The sequence below is a fragment of the Orbicella franksi genome, chromosome 8, assembly GCF_964199315.1.
Source record: "Orbicella franksi chromosome 8, jaOrbFran1.1, whole genome shotgun sequence".
Taxonomy (NCBI): domain Eukaryota; kingdom Metazoa; phylum Cnidaria; class Anthozoa; order Scleractinia; family Merulinidae; genus Orbicella; species Orbicella franksi.
In genome coordinates, this window is record NC_138152.1 from 19,194,472 (window position 1) to 19,220,576 (window position 26,105).

The 26,105-nt window shown below is 37.6% G+C and overlaps 2 protein-coding genes across 2 annotated transcripts; one reads left to right on the forward strand and one right to left on the reverse strand.

Annotated features, from left to right (window-relative positions):
• Window positions 1-635: 635 nt before the first annotated feature.
• LOC145495215 (methionine aminopeptidase 1-like) lies at window positions 636-17,190 on the reverse strand. Its single transcript, XM_081474801.1, has 14 exons — window positions 17,042-17,190; window positions 14,308-14,368; window positions 12,994-13,076; window positions 10,910-10,964; window positions 9,499-9,590; window positions 8,482-8,565; window positions 8,125-8,192; window positions 5,659-5,729; window positions 4,618-4,749; window positions 3,788-3,893; window positions 3,684-3,721; window positions 2,789-2,854; window positions 2,215-2,264; window positions 636-1,671 (listed from the first exon to the last, which is right to left on the reverse strand). Exons 1-14 carry the CDS (start codon window positions 17,153-17,155, stop codon window positions 1,555-1,557), a joined length of 1,137 nt encoding a protein of 378 aa, XP_081330927.1. The 5' UTR covers window positions 17,156-17,190; the 3' UTR covers window positions 636-1,554.
• LOC145495220 (uncharacterized) lies at window positions 17,183-26,060 on the forward strand. Its single transcript, XM_081474807.1, has 8 exons — window positions 17,183-17,411; window positions 19,693-19,813; window positions 20,048-20,120; window positions 20,240-20,333; window positions 21,501-21,619; window positions 22,154-22,338; window positions 22,946-23,022; window positions 23,522-26,060. The coding sequence occupies exons 1-8, from the start codon at window positions 17,271-17,273 to the stop codon at window positions 23,750-23,752; spliced, it is 1,041 nt and encodes a 346-aa protein (XP_081330933.1). The 5' UTR covers window positions 17,183-17,270; the 3' UTR covers window positions 23,753-26,060.
• Window positions 26,061-26,105: the final 45 nt, after the last annotated feature.

Here is a 26,105-nt window from a genome sequence, read left to right on the forward strand (position 1 = left end):
TATTGCGCGAAGTAGTAGGATATGTTGTCTGATAAAGCTGCAATTTTATTCTGGGCTATTTCACTGGTTTGACAGGTACTGAAACAATCATCCAATTCAGTGTCGGGGTACAGTGGAAAATATTTACCTTCCGAGTTCTACAAAAAGGTGCTTTAGATATGACCAGAAGCATAGGTGATATGCTTCTGATATGACATCATTACTCCTTCAGGTGTATGCATTATACCCTCATGGTAGTTTCGACTTCAACTCGTCAAATACCTAACCGAAAGCTTTTGGGCGGAGCTGGTGTGTAGGCTATACAAACACGTAAAACAAAGCAGCTTTCTTTCAGTCGACCGTGTTTAGTTTCGTCTGTTTTGGTCAATAATTTTGATTAATGTTCTGGGAACGCTGCTGACAAAAAATCGTTATAAATCTACCAACGCGGGTTTACCGAGAACACATGACAGATGCAAAATAAAAAGGTTTCGGATTATAATGGCATTATAATCCGAAGCTGCCTATTTTGGATCTGTCATGGATTCTCAGTAACCCGCATGGCTATCGCTCGTCTTCAGTGTTCTTCCTTTTTTTGTAAACCCACAACTAGTACGTTTTCAAACAAGCAACAATTCTGGACAAGTGGAACTGTTGAAATATTGACTTTTATTAACGCTGAGTACGGCTTACAACTTTGTTAAAAATTTTAACTTGGCTCCGAGGCTTTGGGGAATAAAACAAAACAAATTAATTATTCATTCCTTATCCTAAATGCGATTTCTTCTTTATTCCCCTAAGTCTCAGAGCCGCGTTACAATTTTAATATATCGAAAATGGCTCATTTCTCCTCGCTTTGCCCGAAAATAAAAATGATATCAAAATCTCGCGAAGAGTCAATACCATGTCCACTATAAAGAGCATACAGTTTACGATCGTATGAACAGCAAACCTTCCTCATACCAACAAATCACTGTAAACAGTTGTACAAGTCTTGACTTGCTGGTGTCCAGCTTTTTGATTTTAGTGCATCACTTAAGGCATAATTTGATAGTTCAAATTATCCCGGCGTTTATCCTCAGATGCGATTAATTCTTGGCTTATTTTAACGTTTCCATAACTAGTCTTTTTAAAAAATAACTAAGTGGCGAGTATGAAGATTCTAAGAGATCCTGCTTGCGGTGTCTGACGGCACTCTATTTCCACAGCTACTAACACCAAATATCTCCATGAATTACTTTTACCACGATCTTCTATAGCTTTTACTCTTCTCTATGGCGTTCAAACTATTGTCATGACATCACTAAGACACGAAACGAGCCTATTTTTTTCAGACTAATAGTTGAAACAAATCAGAACTCCACAGAAAAAAATGTCATAATCTAGGAGATTTACGCACTAGATGGATTTCTTTTGATCCGAACGTTACTGGGTGGAGCGTCCTTCTTAAGTCAATGGAAATGTTTGGCAGATGACCAGTACCTACTTCAATACTAGCGTGACATTTACAGTTGCTTCATTCACACATTGTTTGTAATCTCCTTATAAGGCAACTTGACGAGTAGCTGGGGCAGTTTACATTTGAGACAGGAAGTGAGCTCGTCCGTTGTCGTCAGGTCTTAGAGTCAGGATGTCACATCCGATGTCCGTCACTAGCAAGGTCTGTTCAAACTGAGCCGATCTCTTACCATCCTAAAAGGAATGATTATTTGAATTATTATCGGACGGGAGCAAAAGGTCTTGAAGCATGGTTTCCGTGTTAAATGGAGACAATGATCATGGCAGCACAATGTGGAGTGATGGCATATCGTGTAAGCCCCTGGCTGCCGTTCCTCGCCTAGTGATGCGAGTAACCATGTCACCCATAATGCCACAGAAAAAAATTTTTCTTTTCAAGAAAACGTCTGACCAAAGAATCCACTATTGACAGACCGCTAGTATGTGGAAAAGCAGATTCATAAAAACACATTTATACACTTTCTCGCCTAAAACTTCACGATTCTTTCATGACTTTCCGGGATTACCATGACAAACCAAATACATGTTTCTTATATGAAAAATTCTCCTTTGTTCCAAACAAAACCATGGATTAACCAGAAATTAATGGCTTCATTTTTTGTGTGATCGCAACACTCATCAAGGCCAGCCTGTTCATATCATCTACTTTAGTCTTCAGGTTTGCCTCTTTATGTCTCGCTGATCAAACAACCGTCAAATATCATGAAGTTTAGATACCTGTGTAACTGCCGTCCAGTTATCAGGCCAAATCTCATCTCGCCAAGTTCCTGAAGTCAATACATTTTACAGCATTAGTGAATCTTACAGGAGGTATAATTAACAATAATTGAGTCCCAAAAGTAACGACGCCTTTGCTTTGAACTTCAGTGCCAGGATCTTAAATCTTGTCTTATACCTTGAAACATTTTGCCACTCATCACCACAATCAGCAGCATAATCGTGAAATTACACTGTTACAAATACAGCGGATATTACGTGAACTAACAAGAGATAAGAGAATTATTTTATAACATGTTACTTCCGAAAATCCAGCGCTGTGTAATTGTATTGCACATGGTCAGGGGAACGAAGCACAGTAAAAACAGCTTGCTAAACCAGTCTCCTAAATAGCACTACAAACGAGAGAAAAATTACGGTATTTATCTTCTTCTGTCCAAGCATATACACGATTATTATTTTTTGGAAGTACCACTTGTACAGAATACTGTCCCTAACTGGGACTGAGGCAGTGAACGTTCAAGCATGCTGTGGGGTCATCTGTCGATCTGTGGACAGAATACATCATCCATACCTTGTGAAATCATTGGTTCTATGGTAAATGTGTGTCCTGGCTTCATAACACCAACGGCTTTATTTTCTGTAAACAATAACAATTTTGAATGCACAGATAGATGCTTCAATCAGTAACTCAAAAGGTCACTAGCTATGTACGAAAAGGAACTGTTAAGGAAGGTTTGATTTAGACAATACAAAAAGAAAAATTCATATACACGTATGTTAATAGACGAAAATTCTCATTTTTACACTCTAAATGGCCAGTTGGATATTCTTGGAAATAATAACGCTATCTTTACTGTGTTTTAGAAATGTCTGGTACGTGCTCTCAAACTACAAAGTACTTTGCAAAATGTTGAAGGAGTCTTGCTTCAGGACCTCACTTCCTAACATACAAACCTAATATGTATATGTACAGTGCAGGATATATGTGTATGTTTTGTACTGCATCAATGACAGATACCAAGTCAAGGCTTTCCATCTTCATATGGTAAAACCTGTCACAATCTGCTGACAGACTAATAACTAAAGGTAATCCACAAATAGAGAGGGTGCGTCAAAGATCAAGAGATAGTTCTTTGGCCTGGCTTGTTTGAAAGCCACTTTGTACTTCATGCAAGACAGGGTTAAATCTCGCTAACCAAGGAGTACAATTTATTTCTGGGTTGTACTTTGTTCCTGAAAGCCCAGTCAACGCCATTGTAGGAATAAGTGACGCTTCATCTAACAAGGTGACTTACCTGACTACTGGAGTAAATAAAAATCCCAAACCATACAAAACGGTAGATCTATTGTTTGCTAATTTGGTTAATGAGCTATTTCATCCACAGGCTGTATGACCCAGCAGCTAGGCTGTTCACAGTGCTAATCACAAGCTACTTTAATCAGTTTGCGGGTGTCAATGTACTTACTTGAATAATGAGGAACACTTGGTGCAGTATGGAACAACCTGTCAAAAGATAACGTCACACATTAACATGTGACTGCAGTTCATATAAGATAATCATTTACTTACTCATGAATTCCATGGCCACAGTAACTCTTCACCACAGAGAAGCCATGTGCTTGGGCATGCTTTTGAATTATGTTACCAATCTCTCTGTATTTAACACCAGGCTTAACTGCAACAGATTATAAAAGTTCTGTATCATTATTATTAAAATGGTAAATATTTGAGAGGGCCAATATACCAATAACTGCAATTCCGACATGTTCGAAGTATTGAAGTGGGTTACATTTTCACAGCTTTTCTCAATCATAAAGTTACAACTTGTTATTAGCTTGATCAGGACCCTACTGAGAGAGCAGTGGTCTTGTGCTTTTTCTGGCAGACCTCACAATGCCATGAGCCTGGGTTGACATTCTTCCAGTGAAGTCCTCATACTTAGTTTATTACTTGCCTGCTCTCATAATATTCTCAAAGGTGTCATGTTTCTGGCTCTCAGTGCTTAACACAGAGTTGTTCTTTCTTGTTGCAAACCGTATCATTAGAGTACTACTCTATTTTAAGCCAAAGCTTTGCCCTCTACTAACATGCTGTCACGTAATGGATATGGTAATTAAAGACAGGTTGTGAACAGGACATCAAGATAATTTAGGAGTGACTGTGTTTCCAATAGTTCACAACCAATCCTGAATGCTTTGGAAATTCCTAGCAACAAAATGTCTTTTGTCACTCAGCAGCAGATTTATCCCACAGATTCCTCAAACTTATGGGTGAAATACCCATTTCATCTATATACTGCAAATACAGTACCATTATTGATTTAAACAGATTTTTCAGCTTCATTCTCCTGTTTCAACAGTTGAAGGGAGACGATGATACTGGATTCTAGGTCAAAGTACCTGCTGCTATGGCCTGGTTGATGCACTCATAAGTCACCTTGACCAGCTGTTTGCTTTCTTCATCCACTTCACCAACAAAGTATGTCTCGTTCAGATCTCCATGAAACCCATTGTAATATATAGTGATGTCAACTACAGATTGAAACACAAGATGAAAAGTTATTCTCAGGGTAATCAACATATGAAAAACAACTATTTAAACTGCATACGTTGGGGTCAATGCAACATTCAACACGTACTGTGAGGTTCCTCAAAATATCCACACCAACGTCATGGAAAGTCGTTGGAAATTTCAAGAGGCTGGGGTGTCTTAAAAGCCAAAAGTTTTAAAGGAAAGCATTAACCAAAAGGGAATTTTAAGCAGGGGTGAGATGGACTTATAGATATTTTCTGAAAGAACACATTCACAATCTGTAGTAACTGACATTATTATCCAACTGCAGTGAATACTGTCCAAATAACAGTACAAATATACAGCAATATTGTACAGTTATTTGTACGGTAGAAAACCTGTGTGCACACAAAACTGTCACACTCTCCCTCTTTCATTGAAACATTTATTGACTACAGCAGCTGGATAATAAATCTCTTATTAGATGTTTTAGTGTGTAGTATCGCTTTATATTTTTACTTGTTGTTTGTATTTTGACTCGCCCTATGGGCTCATCAAAATACAGCACAACTCGTAAAAATATACAGCGACACTACACACCAAAACATGTAATAAAAATATATGTAACTCACTGGAAAAAAGCAAAATAATTGCAATATGTATTGAGCAGCTTTTTGCCAAGTACAAATTAAGTGTATTAATTTCATAAGTAGTAGGAATAAAATTGCCCTCCCTCTCATTAATGCTATCGTGATGCTGCTAATTACCCACTAGTCATTGACCCTGTACATCAACATGTACATGAACAGCTTAGCAGAAGATTTATGTGAAGAGTATCCCTAAAGCAAGGGTCAGACTTGTTACCAAGGAAACAGCCACTAAGCTGGAGAATATAATCTACAATACCCTTAGAAGACAAAACAACTTACTGTTCAACAGGTCGCCGTTCTCCAAGGGTCTCAAGTCAGGAATACCATGACAAATTACTTCATTGACAGATCTGTTTCAAAACAATAGAATTTAGAAATAATCTCAGATTGTGCACAGTCAGGGCAGCAAGCACTTGAATGAAGAAATGTTTGTGCAAAACAGAATTATGGGATTGAAAAGAGCACCATTTTGTGTCTAATAAAGCCGTTATCCCCAAAATTGTTCAACAATTAAACAATTTATAATTCTGCATTCCAAAGCACAGGTTACATATATTACATACACTGTACTTAAGAAATAGAAACATGTACCCTGTTTCTATCGAGTTATAGAAACACGAGTGGAAGTTTGGGAGAATGAGAAATGCTGTGAGAGCACAAGCTCCAGGCGAGTGTTTCCACAGCTTTTTCGAGTTCTCCCAAACTTCCACGAGTGTTCTATACTTGATAGAAACATGGAGAACATGTTTTCTAATTCTCTTAGAAAACACAGTGACAACAAAAAAGAAAAACAGCTTGTTTACTTTGATCATCAAAATGTAAATTCTCTTTGCTCTTGCCATCAGTACATGAACAGTTCGTGCTAGTTCTGTGCTTCTATCGAGTTATAGAAACACACTTTTCAACCAATCAGTGCACATATTTTCTTAGGGCTGTTTTCTAAATTAAACATACATGTATTACTCATATTTTAAGGGCCATTGACTTGTTGACTTGAGCATATTCATACTCTCAAAAGCAACATAAAAGTAGTAGTAATCAGAGATCATGAGAGTGTGTTCGACACCCTCACTTTAATATATATACCTTAAATAAACAATTTCACCAGCTGACATTCAACCGTTGTCTTGGCAACAACCAAGGTTTTACAGTCAGATATGCTTAATGTCAAAGTCCATGCTAGTGAAGAGGTCACGATTTGTTGATAAGTTGCGTGATGCCCCCAGTTTCCATAGACCTCATAGACTCACAAGTTTCATAGAATATTTAAATTACGAAGTACATTATTCTAAGCTGGAAGCACAAATTTAAGCTGGCATTTGCAATCGCGTGCATGTCTTATCACATGTCTTAGCATTAAACAGTACCAGTTTACTGGCTGTGCCATGCCCCTGCAAAAATCAAGTGGGGTGGCCATTTTGGTGTCCTTACAGGAATGTGGATTTTTCTGCATATCACCATGCACAGGGAAACCAACTCTAGAAAGCTGCAGGTCAAAATTAGGATTGCGTTCTTCGAAGGCAATTAAAAGACATAAATATGTGTCAATCTGCAAGAATAAAGCTTGCAATTGTTTGAATAATTGTGTTGACTAGCAGCTAAGATCAAACACACACCTACAGGACCCTCACCAATCTTGTCCCCAAAGCCTGAACATTTACTGTCAGCAGTGACCACATGCCCAATGCTCTGGGTAAATAAAAAACTGCAACCAGAAAATCCTGGTCCTGATTTGATTTTGCACATGCATCCAAGTATGACAATGGTTCCTATTTTACGTTTTCAGCAGGAAAGCAATTGGTGTTCTCAGGCAGGCAAATCTTTTAGTTTAACATTCGTTACATGTATATGTAAAAAAAATTCTTCAAGATGTGAACTAAAAGCAGGCAAGACAGGTAAGCAAATTGTGCACACAGCTGGTCAATTTGCTCCGTGCCTGGCTGTTAATAAAACACCTGGTTTGTGAAGATGTGTAGAGAGAGGAGTTGTTTCAATTAATGCTGGCTCATCTTTTGATTTTGCCCAGAGGTCCTTATATTTGGTGTTGACCAAAAGAACTGTGGCATCTGGGAATGATCTCAAGGACATATACTGGTGTCTGCTTTCTACACAACTGTAGACTGAGGTGTCTGCTTCAAAGGTGTTGGTTTGCAGAAAATATAGGAAGAAAATATTGGGATCTAGTGAGGCTGGTGTCTGCTTAAGGAGGCTGGCAACTGAACAGTTTCCAGTACTTTTCCAACAGCTATACTTTGATGGATGAATACTACCTCTGTTTGTCAAGTGATACTACAATATTGGTATCACGTAAATGCCCCTGGAGCCATTGGTGAACCAATAATGATAATCTTTGTGGCATAATAGGTTACCATAGCAACAGTATAACCTGTTAAAAACACCCTTAATTTTAGCTTTAAGAGCTTATAACCCAAAAACGAGTTCAGGGACCCCCATTTGTTATTAACAAATTGTAATTAGCATGATAAGGTGCTACTCTTTGCAAAGTTTAATAAATTCTGCATTGTGAGTTCAGAGCTGCCATAAATTTTCAAAAATTTATGGTGCTATCCAAACTTTCTGCGTGCATCCATAACTCGATATACGCGTGCTAAGCATGAACCAATTCTCTATTGACCAGGAATAAAATAAGCTAAATGTTCTTATGGATAAGCTGCAGCTCAATTAACAAGGAGCTGACAATGTGCAAGTTTTTCAGAAAGTGAAAGACATGCACCACTAACTTACGTGCAACATGACTTTGGAAATCCATGATAGTTAAGTGGAGATGGATAACAGTTTCTCTCTAGACAAGCCTGTAGAAACAGACAAGGGTTATTTTATGCTGACAGTTCTACTCCTGTCTATTTAAGTGCATAAATATACATTGTATCTTAAGATGACAACTAAAAACACATACAGTTGATTATTTGATCAGATCATCCAGTCTGATGAAAATAATGCTGTGTGCTTTGTCTGTCATTTAGCAACCCATTCAGGGTGAGCAACAACACTAGCAAAGACTAAAGAGCTGGAGAAAGGTGTCTGCTGGTCTGATACTTGTACCACCTAATATGAGCAAACATTTAATATATTATAGTGCACCTCGTGAACAATCCTGTCCAGTTCATCAGTGGTGATGCCAACTTTGACATTTCTTGCTGCAGTATCCATTACTTCCCTTGCCAACTATAAATTAAAGTACAATAATAGACAAGATAACCATCCGTGAATGGGTTCAATAAAATCTAGTGTTAGTAAGAGAACTTCAACACTGATATCCTGGTTGTTCAGAGCAGGATCAAGCAAATCTATGCCAACTAACATTTAATTTTAGATTTATAAAAATGTAATATCTAAAATTATCAAAATAAGTAATAGTATTATTGGTCACAATTTCCTTTAGCACAAACTGGACCTTCAAATAACTGTGGCAGATAAGAACACTTCTGGTAATAATTATTATTGAAATATCATTGCAATATTATAATAATTCAGGGTTCCAGATAAGTTTTCAAAGCAGGGTGTCAATAAGGGCCAATTTCCACTGCTTCCACCAAATCATTACAAATTTTTCTAGCAATTTGTCAGGTTATGTAGCTGACCTTGTCAGGTTTTTGACCTGAGACCTCACTTATCTGGAACACTGTAATAGTTAATGAAATATAAATATAAAAATAGTTATTGGCTTTCGAACAACTGGGTCCACATCAGCATATTGCTGTCACTTCAGACAACTGATCCACATACAATACAATAAACTTTGTTTAAACATGGTGAGGATTAAAGCTGCAACCTTGCTGGGCCATGTAGTCTCTTCTTAAAAGCTCCTTAATTTAATAGTGCCTGATTTAATTGAATATTCAATTTTGATTAATATACCCACAGTGGGATTTGACTATTGTAGAGTTCCAATGGAAATAAAAACATGGGGTGCTGAAATAATAAGGGTGACATAATTGGTGATATTTGGAGAACATGTCTACTATTTCCTGATAAATTTGATGAACATTTTGCCTAATAAGCTACGCTACAGTGTGCCTTATTTCTACTCATAATAATTATACAGATAATTATGCACCGATATATTTACATGTATTTTCTACATGTAGATAACCTTACTCTGCATGCAACACGCATTTTCTCAATCTCCTCCTCATTAAGAACTTTAATCTGCATGCTTTGCTTGGATTTGATTTCTGACAGAGGGACACCTGAAAACAAAACTCTCATTAACCTTTTAAGTAAGTGCTGGCATAATCTCCAAAGTATCTGATCAAAATTACAACTTCATTAACTAAATTGCCCAATATGATTTACAATGCACATGTTCTGCTTCTAAAGGCAACCAAAATGGTTGCAAATTGGAGAAATGCAAACAGATCACCTTTCACACTACCAGTGGTAACAAAATTCAGGCATTAAGGCAAGGTACTACAGGTAACATATGAGTAATAGTAGTTATAGCTAAAAATCAAGTAGACAGAGTTCTCATTTGCACAATATTTTGCTGAAACTTGCAACATGAGTGGTGATATGACCAATAATGCCGTTCAACTTGCAATGCAGCATTCTGACAGAAGACACCATGTAAATGAAATACTCTGGGATAGTCCACCAAAAGTGACACGTTTTGAGCATGTGGATGAGTGCGATACTAGTAGAAAAAGTTTCAATTTCACTCCTTGACAACTAACACTTAGGACCCTTTTATCCTGGTGTGTGTGTGTGGGGGGGCAGGGGGGATAGGGCTGCTCATCCTACCCGATTCTTTATTCATTGTTTTACCATTTTAGTTGCACTACTTATGACGTCATCACTTTCCTAATTTGCATAATACAAAAATGTCAATATCTCTGAAACAAAGGAAGATATTCCAAAAAGGAAAATGCCATTCTCCTTTATTTTGAAAAACCTTTCAAATAAGCAGCAATCATTTTTCATTTCATAGGCACCTTAAGTTGTACATATAACTGGTGATGATCAATCATATCTTCATGTCTTTCTTCGCAGTTCAAATGTATAATCTTTCACATATTCACTTCTAACAACAACAACTACAGCCAAACATTTATTTGCCACAAGAATACAATGTCAATAGTGCCAGAGCATAAAAGGGTTGGGAATGGCAGGAATAAGGCCTTAATATCTGGTCCTGAGGGAAAGAGCTAATTTTGTTTCCCAAAATTTCTACCTCAAGAAAATTAATGTTGGGATACAAGAGAAACACAATTATTTGGTTTTCCACACAAAGAAATTTAGTAGATCCATGTGTAACAGAGGTCATCAGTCCATATACACAGTATCCTCTGGCATCATAGACTAGCAACTTTTGGTGGGAAACATAACTTTTCATTTGTTTGTTAGATTCACGTGTCCTCAAAGTAGCCAATGAGATCACATGTTGATAGGAAGAGAGTTACAGCTACTGACCAATAGTATTGGAAGTTCGTTAACACAGATTATAAACTTTTAATTAATAACTCCATAAAATCTCCTTGATACACTATAATAATTAATAACATGCACAAACCAGTTTCTGCATAGTCTGGTTTCTGGATGTGGTCTGGTACCTCTCTCCTAGGAGACTGAGAGCAACAATAACCATTAATTAAACCATTAGCTCCATTAATTGAACTTAATGACTGCAGGTCACAAAGTTGTCTTCAGTTTGAACAAGCCAGAATACATGAAACAAATTCAGCAATTTCAGTTACAGACAAACACTCGTCTAATGACTCTTAATTTAAACGTGAAAGTGCTTAATTATCAATACAGGGCTGTCAATAAGTTTTGAAGTAATATATCAAACACAAGAGACAGTGTTTCACTGGGATATCCGAACACCAAGAAGAGAGAACTCAAGGTGTTTGGATAGCTGATGAAACACTGTCTCAAGTGTTTGATATACATGTATCTTCTAAATCAAAACAAAACCTAAGAGTTAAGGGAGAAGTAAAATCGTCAAAATTTATGCTAATTAAGACCAGCGGCCCATTTCTCCAAATCCCCGGAATCTTTTCTGGCCCAAAAAGCCATTTTTAGTTAATTGGTATTTAAAGACAGAGAGGTGTATAAACCTGAAACTTCTTGTATAAAGAGAACCTCTGTTCTTATTAGGAATATATGAATAAAACAGTTCTGTAGTCAAAAGGTTTGAGATTTTGCTACAGCTTTTCAGGTGCAAAAACTTTTCGGAACCTTCAAGAAACCGGCCCCAGATATCCAAACTTCCTTCACGGTACCATTGTGATTTTCTTTGTTTTAACTTGATGAATTATTAATGAGTTTGAGAAGTAGATGTCCCAAATTTCAAAGAGGGCGGTAGGCTACTTTTCAAATGCTGAAGGAACTAGCCTCCTAAGCGGCCTGGGTCATGCCCCCTTGAAATGATGGACTATTTTCAGCGTTTTCCAGTCAGTATTTGGGCCTAGAGAACAATCAAACCTTTGACTTTTTTTTACCACGTTATAAAATTAAAAACTTTCACTCAAAATCTCACTGGTCTCAACCAGAAAATCTTTCCTATTTATAATCTTCCTGTGAATTTGGTGTTATCCTTTCTTTCTGCTGAATATGAGAAGACCTTGGGAGTTTTCTCCTGTGCCTCTTTTTCTTCCATAATGCCTGGATAACATCATTGCCTTGTTGACTACCGCTTTATATTCTTTTACTGGTGGCCCACTAATGGAAATATGAAGTAGACTTCAAATCCTTTTTTCTTAAGTGTATTTAGGCATTTTAGGGTGCTGCTCACTCAGCTGAGAGTGAGAAAATGTACTTGTCAATGATGGCTTCCATTTATTTGGCCCAGATGCCATTTTAGTACATGTAAAAGCCTGGGTTTCAGTTCTGTGAAACTGTTCCAGGCATTTCACAACACTTCAATCTATTAAATGCTTCCATCACGTGTGGGAAAGGAAAATGTGTTAAAACTCTTGAAATACATCTTTACCTCGACTCAGACGTTATGATAGTTTTGTGGGAGCTTTTCATTTTTTTTTTTAGGTTCCAAATCAAAAGTAATGGTAAGGTGAGACGAAAGTAGGTAGCCAAAAAATTGGCCAGTAGCCAGCTGTTTTGGCCAGTTACCAGCCCTTATTGACAACCCTGAAACAATAATTATTTCAAAAATGTTGATGCCACACTGATTGCTTAGTACATTGCAACTACTGAAAGTAGATTAAAATAGTATCATTCAATCAGTACAATGTACATGTTCATTCTAATTACCACATCTTTATTCACATTATAGCCAGATAAAAGTTGACTTCACATGATTGCTGCTTACAGAGTCTGATTATATTGAGTAGACGAACATACATTTTGGGCCACGCACTCAGTTAAGTTTATTTGAACTCAATTTTGAAAATCATATTTGTCTGTCATCAAATACAGTTCACTGTGTAGGAAATAGAACATCACCAAACAGGAATAACACTCCACATAAACAATAATTATGTTAGAATTTGCTACTCAGGGGATTGCACAGAACACATTTAACCATTACGGATCATGTATAGTTTTCACCCTAAATTGAATGATATCTTTCCTCCTAGTACTGCGTTTAGAAAAATGCTTTTTTCACCTAAATGTTAGGGTTAAACTGTGTTTTACCTTTGGCCAAGGTCTCAATACTCCTGTGAATTTATACCCAGGCCAGGGATTGTAGTTCACGGGCTTCATATCCTTTATCGTAGCTTCAAGAAACAAAATAAAATTAATATAACTGATGCATGAGTTACCACAAAAATTATAATTATAACAACAATGATAGCAGAATTGTTTTGCTAAATTTGTCAATTTGACTGGTGTTATCATGATATAAACTTACCTTGAATTAATTATCTTGTTTGCCTGCATTATGGTTGTCACATGACTTATATGTAACCTTTTTGGTAATCCACCGTAGGAAAAAAGATGGAGGCTGTACATTTTACCACAATACCTTGCAAACCTAACACAGCCTGTAAGGCACAAAGAAAGCCAAACTTTTACAATATTTGTCCCTGTACGAAGGACATTGTTTATGCCAGGTTTGAAGATTTTGTAACTCTTCTGTACATTTTTATGAACGTTTTTAAGGTTTTTGTGTGCTAAGAACTATGGGTAAATGTACCAATCCATCTTTTTTCCTACAGAGGATTAAAGCAGGTTCTTGTGAAAGCATGAAGCTGTCTGGTTATCTTATCAATCAGTATTATTATCTTACAGTACTACATAACATATTACCTACAGTACAGTGTTTAATGTGTCTTGAAATACCATGAAACATGTGTGCATGCGCTGAAATGTAATTTAGTGTGATACCATACACATGGATAAACTTTATTGTTTTCAGTAAAATCCTGTTTTAATTAATTTTGACATATTTCCACATCATTAGCTTGAATTAAGCTTGTTTAGGGGCTGCTCAACAAATGAACTCCTTAGATACTGCTAGGAACACCACTGACACCTTTGACCAGCTACAGGTTCAAGTAAAGCAGTACATGTACAGTCAAAGTTTCTAATTTCATTAAAGAGGCAGCTTAAACAGGACTTTTTAAGGACAATCATACTTAAGACACATACTGAAATTGAATGTAGGTAATATCCAGAGCGTAACACACCCCTTACTTGTAATGAGGATAAAGTCTGCATACAAGCCAAGTAGCCCATCAGGCTGGAGCTTATCCTGGTTTCTGTAGCATGAAGCGACTAGGAATATTTCTACTCCACCCTGGATAGGATGCTAGTCCATCGCAGGGTAACCCCCAGCATTACGTTTGCTGGTACTCATTTATACACCTGGGTGGAGAGAGGCACTGCGAGAGTAAACTGTCTTGCCCAGTGTCGGGGATTGAACCTGGACTGCTCGCTCCGAAGACACACTAACCATGAGGCCACCATGCCTCCCAATTATATACAATTAAAATACTAATTAGCTACCTGCAGCTTTAGCTGTCTTGTGCACTTTCTTGTGTTCATTCCAGTTTTGCTTGAAGCAATCCTGGAAATAACAGAAGGGTAAACAGCAAGCTCTTTCTTTCAATCATGTGAGTTGGATGTAAAATTGAGAAAGAAACCAACTACGGTTTACATGTCTTTAGAGCATATTTATAGTATCAACTTACTGACATGACTCAAAATAAACTGGTAGTAAAACATATGGTAACAAATAGTAAATTGTCAACAAAAGGTGTCAAAATTCTGTCAGATATCACCATTGATGAAACAGTACATCAATAAGCTCAATAAAATTAAACAGTAGAGAGATGTGAATGAATAAATCTACATGATTCATTTAAATGGATGTTGTCAGCTGGGAAATGAGTTCAAATGGGCCTGTTTGTGTTGACATCAACCACATCCAAATGTTGAAATATCAGAGATTGCTGAAAGCAATAAGTGACCATTGCGTGACTTGACCAAAGCTTATTGTGTAGTTCCAGAAAATATCCATACCCCCCCCCCCCACAGAAGGGATTGGAAATTCCGGGGGGTGGCGGTGGGGGTGGGAGGGGGAGTCAAAGGCCCAGGAATTTCCGAAGGGGGGGAGGGGGGTTGTCTCAATGGATTTTTTTTCCAGACCAGTCTCAATTTTCATACAGTTGTACGTAAAGTTTCATTGTTTGCATTTTGCTTCTCGAGTCGTGAACGCAAAGGAATAAATCTTGCTAAATATTTAAAGCACAGAATGAATATTTTTGTGCTAGTTAGGCTTGATATTCTGTCGCCGCTAGAGTCAGATCATTTTCCTGAGTAGTGGCTGGTGATCGAAGAGCATGTTGTGGAAAGTAGACGAGTTAATCGTGACTGATTGAAAATATATCTGTCGCACTTGACCAAGTACATCTGTCACTCCTATTTGTATCGTTTCAGCTGGAAGATTTTGCCGCATTTTTAAGTTGTCATTGCAAGCATGAAAAATAGTGTTTGAACTGAGAGAGTGCATCAACATTGAATTAGCAGAAATTTGGAATCGGTAGATAACAGACCTCTTATCTCATTAACAATGATTCTTGAATGAGGAAAACAGTACAGTAACAATTATAGTTCAGGAGGCAAATATATTTTTAAGCGAGCCGTAAATCAGCAGAAATTAGATAGATGACTTGCTGCTTCAATATTTCCACATAAAAGCCGAAGACAATGGAACAAAAATTTGTTTGACACCCATTTTTAGTGGTTGCTTGCTTGTCAAGTGAAGCTGTTACTGGATAAAAACAGAAAAAAGGCTTGTGAATCACGCCTGAAAACTGCTCCTCTCATGGGCCGAATGAATGGCATTAATTAAAATTGGAAGGTATTTTTGGCGCAGCCTGTTGTTGTGATCACTCATGCATGACACCTCGGATGTGTGGCAAATGAAGTTGCTCTCCTCTGAATGTCATGTACTATTTATTAATAAAGAAAAAAATATATCACTAATATGATCTGAATTCTTTTAATCCCAATGCAGGACTGATATTTGAAAATATAAAGCAGACCAAACCAGTGTTTCTTGTGATCTCAATTAGCCGTTGCTAATATTGATATAAATATTGTGTTTACGCCAAACGAAGCGTGTTTTATGGTACTCACACAATAAAAACCTGTGGCAAACATTTGCAGGAATTTACTGCCAGAGTTATGAATGTACACTGTGACAATACTGTGGTGTACTTCCCCGGCAAATTGAAGACTTATTTTGCTAATCGCTCACGCAACTCGTAGAGCAAGATCAAGAGCAAAGAGCTGCATAAGAAAAATATTTGGCACTGCAATGTGACAACCCAAATAACAGTGCAACTGCAAGGGACACTACAAAAGAACGACTAAGAAAACTTAACTCGTTGGAAACGTTAAAAACAGTAAGATCTTTGTTGATGGCCAGGAAAGTTCTGATTTTTCAGCTTCCAAATAAAATTGAATCTTTCATATATATACTTACAATGATCTGATCCGCCGAAATTTGATACAAAACATGCACTGAAAATTATGTTGTTTTGATTGTTGTGCTTTACACTGGTGTGGTGTAAAGCGTTTCTTTTTCAGCATTTTTCTCTCAACGGTCTTGGAAATGAATTTTTTTAGTAATGGCTGTTTTGTTAAAATTACGAAGCGGAATTGATGGTATTAAATCTATAATTTTCATATTGCAAATTCTGCGATACGCATCCTTGAAGTAGGCGACGTACCTTCTGGTGATGTGTTGGTCACAGTATCCACCAATTTTTTGAAAAAAACAGGCAAGGATCAAAATTCGGTTTCTTGCACTAAAAAAATAGCTTATTTTTGGTGTCCACAAGGAATGATAATATTTCCAGGGGGTGTGCGACAAAAATGGAATTTCCAGAGGGGAGGGGGGGTCCATTTTCTGAGCTGATTTTGGAAAAGTTAAAAATATCCGAACGCGGGAAAATTTCCAAGGGGCGGATGTCTCTAAAGGTAAGTTGAACATAAGCCTACTAATAAGCTTAACTTTTACAGCACTCTTCCAGATACATTGATAAAAACATTTCAGTTAAAATTTTAATCGCAATTTGTCAGGTACATTTCTCTAACTTTGCATGCGTGTGGAACTTCTTCTTAATTTCTCAGTATATTTAAGTTGTCTTCAACGACCTCAGTATATTTTCGTGTCGTGACTTTAAATATACGAAAAACCAGACAAATGACACGGGTTAGTGAATGTACATACCTGAGAACAGAAGAAGCTTCCATGAATTCCAAGTTTAATACAAGTAGGACATTGCAGCTTTGCTGGCTGTCCACAGCCAACACTTTCACAATTCCTTGTCGCCACTGCTGCCATGATCTTTACAAGATGGCACTGGGCACGAGACTGGGCACGAGATTAGGAGAGGAAAGGGAGAACCCTCTTCGTGTAAAGGGCACTAGACTGTCGCTTACTGTAATAACAAGGTAAGATGGCGGCTTACCAGTCTCACAAAGCAAGTCATGTGCCTCGTCCACCTGCGGTGCTGTTCTATCACAAATCGATGAGTAACTTGGCAAAAACTATCTGTGAACGGTGCAGCCATGCGTTGAAGTCGCCCATCACGACCCAAGTAAACACCTCTCCTTTAGTTTTACTTTAGGATTTATTGCAGATTGTGCTTTCGGTTCTATACCACGTCATCTGTATTCAGGTGATCTTTCTGTGCATACATTTCCTGAAGTGGCTTTGCGATAATCTTGCTTCATATTCTACATGAATTGAAGCATATTAGGGACCGTTCTTTAATTAAACATAGGGGTGGGCTGGAGGAAAACTAAGCAATATTCAAGACATTTTTCCTGCTCCCCCCCCCCTATGGACTGTAATTTTTATCAAGGCCCCCCCATTTTCTTTACACATCTTTCCGAACCCCCCCTTCCCTACCTTCACCTCTCCAACAACCTTATTAACGACTCATTAACCAGGAAAAAAAAACGAATCTACCTTTTTAATATTAGTGGAGAACAACAGTTGAAACCCTACTAGCCACTCTACCAGACCGTGTTGTGACTGTTTCAGGGATCATTATAAAGTCTTCCTCCTCTTCATCTCCTTCACTCTACCGTCTAACAGGACCTCATCTTCAGAACTGTAAACATCTCCTTTGTCACTATCACTGTCTTTGCTTGTGTTATTAACATGATTATTACCAGTCACATTCTTGCCATATTTTGTACTGGAGTCTAATATTGCAGAGGATGTTACCATGCTCACTTGGTCAACAACTCCGCTTAATAGCAAATAACTTACGATCCTCTGTACCCAATCATCTTTCCTTCCGTTACAGGAATTAAGTTTGTAGTGCTTTAGATAGTGCTGCAGCTCTGGTTTTGTCAGGGAGTGTAGTTTACTACTTTCTTGCAATTTATTCCAGTCATGATCGACGAAAGATTCCCGCTTTGTTGCATTTCTTTTTTTTTTTGTTTCTCTCTTGCTCTAATCAGTGCACATGTTTTCTGCCCTTCCATATGTTAAACATAGGCTGTAACATGTTCTCTTCAACAGCACACTGTATTGAAAACTCCTCTATTCAGTCAAGAGATCTTTCATGAAAATATAGAGGCTTGTATTTCCAATTTGCAAAATCATCTGAGCAATTACCATTGTTACATTGACAGATCACTATCTTGTGCCACCTGTCATATAAATTCTAATTTCATAGTTTACATTTTTAAGGAGGTAAGTTCATCTGAGTGCAAGACATCCAATAATGTTATTTTTTTTTATAAGGATTATTCGATGAAATAAAAGATTTAAAATTAAGTTTATGTTTTTTCAAAGCTCCCCCTTATCAGGCAAAACTATTTTGGGAGTCCCCCTCCTTGTTTAAAATTTTTCTTGATGCCCCCCCCCCCTAATTTTCCTCCAGACCTCCCTGACCCACAATTAATGAACGGTCCCTTAATGATGACGTCATTGGATGGCATTCTATTTAATTAGTAGTGCTTGATTTAAATAAATCCTGATTGTTCCTTTGAAATGGCAGACTATCAACCAAACATGAATTTGGTTGCTCTGATGACTGGCCTGGGTGACCTATACCTGCCAATTTTTTCTGAGTTATAGGCGTGAGATTTTTATCCTGGGAGTGCCGCATTTTTTGAAGATGGCACAAACATGTCTGAAGATTCTCAAAGATGTCTGAAAACTTCCGAAGACGTCCGAAGTCTTCCGAAGATAGCAGAAGTGGGAACAGCCCTGCTATTTCCCAGTCCCAGTCTCAGGACGTGTATCGCTAAATGTGACCTCGCTCCCAGTGCTTTCTATTTGAAGAAGGAAGTATCTTCATTTACACATAGGTTTCATTTCTTACATCGGTTTGAGTTTACATACTTTTGGAAATTGTGTCAAGCAAAGCTGCAACCACTCACATTTTTCAATCAGGTGTGAGAATTTGGCCTGTAAGCTTGAGCCGGCATGAGATCGAAGTTTTAAATCTGTAGGCATGAGACTCATGCCTAAGGTGTGAGAGTTGGCAGGTATAGTGACTGCTAATGTTGAGCACTGTATTAAGGGCTATTTCATTTGGACATCTCTCTTAAATATAAGAGTCTAGAGCCTGGTGACAAGGCTCATTTACACCAGTAAATTTCCCATCAATTAAGCTGCTATTATGTGAAGAGTTTCGTTTGCTCCAGATCTAGAAGGTAAGTGATAATAAATGCATTTGATTTGGAGTACTGGTCAGTTTTGTCAAGTCCAATATACCTATAATGTAATACAATCTTGGGTGTATTTGTTGAATATCTTGAAGTATTCATAGTCGACTCATTAAGAAGCAATCTAGATATGTATGATAATTAGCACATCATTCACTTCTAACTCTTGTTATCCTTACTTTGATCCTTTAGAAAGAACTTCAAAATTTCCAGCAAAGTGTGGAGCTGAGGTCTGTAACATGGGAGCAGTTTCCAGATGGATGGCCGAACTTGTTCATTGAAAATGTGAAACACGATTGTGCAGGAAGAGATGGTATGTACAGCTTGCTACTTTAAACATGGATTTTCCTCTTATTTTTAATTATGTATCTAGTATTTTTGGCCATGTCACTAACAAATGTTGTGAAACCATCATTATCTCACCATCAAACAACAAACATTGCATAGCCTACTGTTGCATCGCTAAGAGACCTTGTGAAACCTATAATATCAATCACAAATGTTGCAAGCATGTAACATCTAGTGTCTTTTCTCTTTTTTTCTGCAGTCATATTTTTGGGAAGCTTCCATTCACCAGAAGTTGTGTTTGAGCAGCTTTCTGTCATTTATAAAATTCCCAGGTAAGGTTTAGCACAAGCAAGAACTAACTTGAACTCAAAGTGACACAAATTATGGACAAAATTTGTATATGAGTAGAATTAGATGTGTTTATTTTTAAGTTGAATGCTATTTCTTCCAGGTTATTAGCAAGATCATTCACTGCTATTGTGCCATACTTTCCAACTGGAACAATGGAAAGAGAAGAAACAGAGGGACAGGTTGCTACAGCAAAGGTTCATCTAACATTCTGCTGCTTTAGTTTTGTTTTAATTATACTATTGTAGTAGGTCCACATCAGCCCTCATCAGCCCTTTGGCTGCCTTAATTCAAACCTGCTTCATCAAATAAAGTATGTACATTTGTGTGTAACAGCTTATCATACTGAAAACCAACACCATGTAACATTATAACACCTAATGGGCCGAATATTTAAACAAAGTTTAGGCATCGTTTAAGAAGGTCTTGGTTTAAACGGGGTCTCAACCAGGAAACTGGGTTATTTAAACATCACTTATCTTAAATCCCGCCTAAACGGAGTCTAAACACAGCCTCGCAAACAATAGCAACTTAGACCTGGTCACGAGTAGGTTTAGACGTAGTCTAACGTTTTATTAGTGAAGGTTTTTGTCATGGATGGAAGTTTGAGATATAGACGCCTACAGCAATGGGCTAATACTCAATGTGTTCGAAGAATCCGACACTTGCGGGATAGGCTTAATCCTTTAGAAGAATAGAAGATTTTCCAGTGGATTCACTGACGCTGGAATAACGTCAGCAACCAGCTTACTAATAGCATTTGGTGAAACTGGGGCTTTACCACCACCTGTCTTCTTGCTTTCCCTCTGTTGCTCATCAAATTCCTTTTTCGTTTCCAGTTTCTTGCACTTCCAACATCCCCGAATTGCTTTCATATCGCGCTTGTTACCATCGGGATTTCCGGCGGTGAAACTTTGCACAACTTTTGCGACGATGACTGTTTCATTTTTAAGCTGACATTGTCATATCCTGTGTTTTCTATATTGCAATATTGCTTCCCGGGCTTGGCAAGTAGAAGTTTTTCTTCTCGGCTAAAATTTGCATTTTGAGATTTTGAAGCCATTTTTTCATCTGGCCTCTTCAAGATTCTGAACATGCGGTTTTTGGAAAACAATAGAAATTTTAGTTAAACCACACTTAGAAGTGGTCTCCGTGGAATGCGGCTCGACTGCATTTGAATAATGCGATTTAGACCACACCTAGCCGTGGTCTTTGCAGGCCTTGTCTAAACCTCGATTTAGTCAAAAACCAGGTCTAACCTAAACTTTGTTTAAATATTCAGCCCAATGTGTTTTTTTATAACAGATATAAAATGTTGTCATTCTCTATCCCAGTTTTATTTGAGATATTTCTTATTCTTTCAGACACTAGCTATTTTGTTGTCTACCATTCCTCTGACAGCAAGAGGCCCTTCTCAGATTATGGTGTTTGATATTCATGCGCTACAGGAGAGGTTTTATTTTACTGATAATGTAATCCCCAGGTAATGAGAAAGTACAATTTATACAGTCAGTAGAACATTGGAAGTCTTTCACTTATAATAATTGACGTTAAAAAATCTGACAAAATTTTTGACTTTTTAATAACTTAATTAAATAAGATAGAAAAATTCATTAAAAGACTTAATCTTAGAGGACCTGAAGAGGATTATTTATGGATAAGGATCATCTTTCTATCTCTTAGACGTAGAAAATAATAACCTTAAATGGGATTATTTGCATACCAAAATATTTTGTGAATCAAGAGGAAGTCACATCATTATATGATTATTCTTCTTGCTAGAACAGAAAGTGCAGACTGCATTCTGCTTATTCTGGAATCAGTAAGGCAAATCAATTGAACTGAGTCTGGGATAAGCTTAAGGTCAAAATGATATTGAATGAAGCCATTATAGCATCTTAGATATAAATTCTGTAGCGTTTGAATGACTGCTGTAGCTGTGCACATGTTTTGTGTTTTGTCACAGTTTTGCTCTAGTATAATAAACAACTTAAAGAATTTTCTCTTTTGATTTTAGATTAGAAACAGCAATACCATTGCTTCTCCGTGAAATCTCGACACTACACAAAGACAATGCTATAAGTATTGCATTTCCTGATGAAGGTGCATTCAAGAGATTTCACACCATGTTTACATCCTTTCCAACCATCACCTGCACTAAAATCAGAGATGGAAACAAGAGGATTGTAAGAGTCAAAGATGGTAATTTTATGATGCTCCTTTTTAACTTTCTGTTTCCTACCTAACTCCTTTAACCAGAATGGCATTTAAGGCCTGATCCACATTCACTCTCCATAGACTCTGGTCTTGTGCTGGAGAACCAACTTCACTTCAGGACTTCTGCCAAGCTCTGGACCTCTTCCTATCCACTGTACGTGTCCACATTGTTTTTGGCTGACCCCTCTCCCTTTCCCGTGGGGCCCTTTTTATCTTTCAATAACCAAAATTTCATTTTGCCTAGTGCAACAGCAAACCAAAGCAGTGTTCCTCTGTGTGGGGTGTACAGCAAAATTTGAATGTAATTTGAGGCCAATCAAAATTGTGTTCCAATGGCTAACATTCATGCTGCTACTACAACATCATTATTGGTGAGATCACAAACAAACTCACATTTGTATGGTATATAATCATGATCTGATTGGTTGAAAACTCTAAGGTGGCCCTAGATGAATTTGTTGCATGAGACTGTAAAAGAAAATAGAATACTCAAGATAGATAAAAACAGAAGATAAATTGTTGATATCCACAATTCCAGTAGAAGCATGATTATTTTCTTTTTTAAACTCTTCACTCTATTTCAATTTTGCAGGTGATCCAGCCGGACATCACGTGATCATTGTTGATGACCTTGTAATGACAGGAGGGACTTTGGTGCAGTGTGCAAAAGTAGGGATCTGGCTCCTAGAACTTACAGTTAATGAAGTATCACTTAAATATTGGTCACGAGTTTGACATTACACTCAGTTGGCTGAGTAAAAGAAATTCATGCTCTAGGGCCAGGTGTTTGAAAGCTGATTAATGCTAATTTGGGATTTAAATTTAATTAAGGTATTCATTTCCCTGGTATAAATTAACGGGTTTCATCAGGAGCCATAATTATGGCTCCTGGTTTCACTGCAATTGTTTTGTGTAGTTAAGTCAAAACGCTAGGGCAGGCCATTGATATAAAACGAAACCCTTACTAAAAAATGACAAAAGTGACATCAAAATTCAAGCTAATGCAAGACTGGCGTGATCATGCTTCACCCTTCATTGATTTCATTAGCTGTACATAACATATTGTATGAGCTTTATAGATTTCTAGTAAACGGTAAACTACTTTTTAAAGTGGTGTATCTTATTGTTAACTGTGAGACTGAGACACAAAACCATTTCTTTTAACCAGGCGCTGTTATCATCTGGAGCAATCAAGATTAGTGCATACGTCACACATGCTGTTTTTCCCAAGGAATCATGGAAACTTTTTACTGACTGTGAAGTTCAATTTGACAAGTTTTACATAACGGACTCCATTCCTCATGCCACTGCTATTGCTCAACATTCTCCTTTTAAGTTGCTTTCTCTCTGTGACTCAATATCTGAAGCATTGTTAGGCTTTGACCTGCTGCAGAGCTGATTTCGAATCAGTTGCGTTTCTTTGTTTTTGAGGGAATAGAAACACATTATGTAGTGAAGGATTGGTTTGGTGAGAATGCTTTGTGGCAGAATGCACTGTTGAGTGGACATTCGACCTTAGAAGGCACTATGGATTATATTTTTAGCAGAGCTTTTTTATATAGTGTAGAAAATATAGAAAGTTAAAGATATAGATATGTATATAAGGTAGAAATTATAGCTAGCAGTAGATTACAACATTACTCAAAGACACTCTTTACCAACAATAGTATACGCCATTTGCATCATTACTTTCGTTACATCATCTTACGGAACCGTACACTGCTAACAAGTCTAGAAGAGACTGAATTGAGCCATAGTTGCTAAGCAACTGTTTGCGCCATGGTATCCAGTACTCGTCCTGTTTTTTTTGTGTGTGTGTGGGAGGATGAAAACCAGACTTCCAAATACGGAAATGAAACAAAATCACACAAAACATGTTCATTTCTCGTTCTTCAATCCATTGAAGGTGAAAGTGAAGTCGAAATAGAAAGTTTATAATGAGTTCCGGGATGCGAACTCAATTAGGTGCGAATCAGGTAGCATTCGTAAATTTAGTAGTATAGATGTAGACCTTGTTTTTTTTGTGGGTTTTTCAGTTAACAGGGCACCTAAGCTCAAGTTTGCTTGCGCATTAAGCAGAACATTGAAAATCTCCTTTCTGCGTTGATATTACTTGTGCCCAAGGTATTCACAGATGTTTTTTCGGATGATACTATGCTCTCCTGTTGCCGGTAGCCATTCTTCTAAGACAATGCAAAGTGCTCAGCCTTCGCTGTACATACGTGGTACGTTTTAAAGGGACAAAGTTTCGTTTTCTGCACATTCATGATCGCCAGACTTTTAAATTGCTTCGGCAGTACATTCTTTCAGGAATTGTTTTAGAAGTAGAAAAATAACCAGTTTTATGTTATTTATGGGAATAAACTTAATACACTAAAAAGTTTTAGTGTGCAATATGTTTTTAGTGTTACGTATCTTGGTCGGCCTTTGAGGCCTCACAGTGGCTCTTGTGAAAGCAATCTTGGTTAAGCTGGGTTAGACATTAACCAAAACCTCCAGACATTTCGGTCAGAAAGCGAATGTAACAGTAATTTTGGGGGAATTTCGGTTAAAAATTATGGAGTTGGCATTTTGAGGTGGACTTGCCACAAGTCGACCTTTGCTTATTCATCTTCTTTGAGCGACAGAAGTCGCGAAAGGTTGTCCTTTCCAACACCAAAACCATCAGGCCAGGGAAGAATTATTGGAAAGGACTTGTAGAAAGTCTAATTTTGTGATAGTCCTTTCGTTTCGGTTGGTACGAAAAACCGGAAAATTCTGTACGATAGAACCGTCTTTTTCGGTTGCTTTGTCAATATTGGAAAAACACAACCGTAAAGGCTGGGTTTTACTACAGAATAAGAATAAGCAACACCCGCAAACCCAGACGCAGTAGGATGTTGATAATTAAAGCAATTAATGCTTTTGGTAACAAAAGGCGCTACCTAACAGCACCTTGCTGCGTCTTCATGTTGCTTATGCTAACTACCCTTATACTGTCCTCCCAAATGCGGGCCCGAATGTTTCATCCGGTAAATGGTAGACACCGCAGGGTGGAAAGGTAACCTTACATCTCTCATAAACCGTTCATAAACCGGTAAACCTTTAATTAAGCAAGACATGCACACGCTTTTTATCCCTGGCCTCACGATGCGTCAGGGGGCGCTGATCGGTGTCCGGTCATTTCGATGCAACCTCGGTTTACTTAAGGACGTTAGTGAGAAAATTTTCTAACTTCAATTTTTTCTGAGACTTTTACCACCGTAAGATGAGGAGTTAGTTATGTCAGAAATGTGAAAAAAATGGGGGGGTCACCAACTTCGTTTTGGAGAGAAGATGCCCGGAAGAACACCCTAAATCTGAAAAAATCGGGCTTCGTTGGCGAATAATTAAGGCCACAGTGTCTGTAAGCCCAAAAATATTGCAATTAGATCTTTGAAGTAAAATGTTCTCTGACAAATATTGTTTAAGTGGACCTATTAAGTGAATTTAGTCAACTGGTGAGGTTCTTTAAAGAACAAGTTCGCATTTAGCGACCACAGTTTCACGCGCCTTGCAGCCGCAAGATGACAGGATTGGGTGTCCCATGGACAGGAATCTTGAATTTTTTTTTTTAACCTCCCACATTGAGTTTTTGTTCATTTTTGGACAGTGTGGAGATAATTGTAAATAAAATCTGTTTCTGGAAAGAAAAGTAGGGTCACCGAACGTCCAAGATCATTTTAAAAATCCAGGCAAAGCTATAGCAGTGGCCATCTGCTCTATCATTGTTC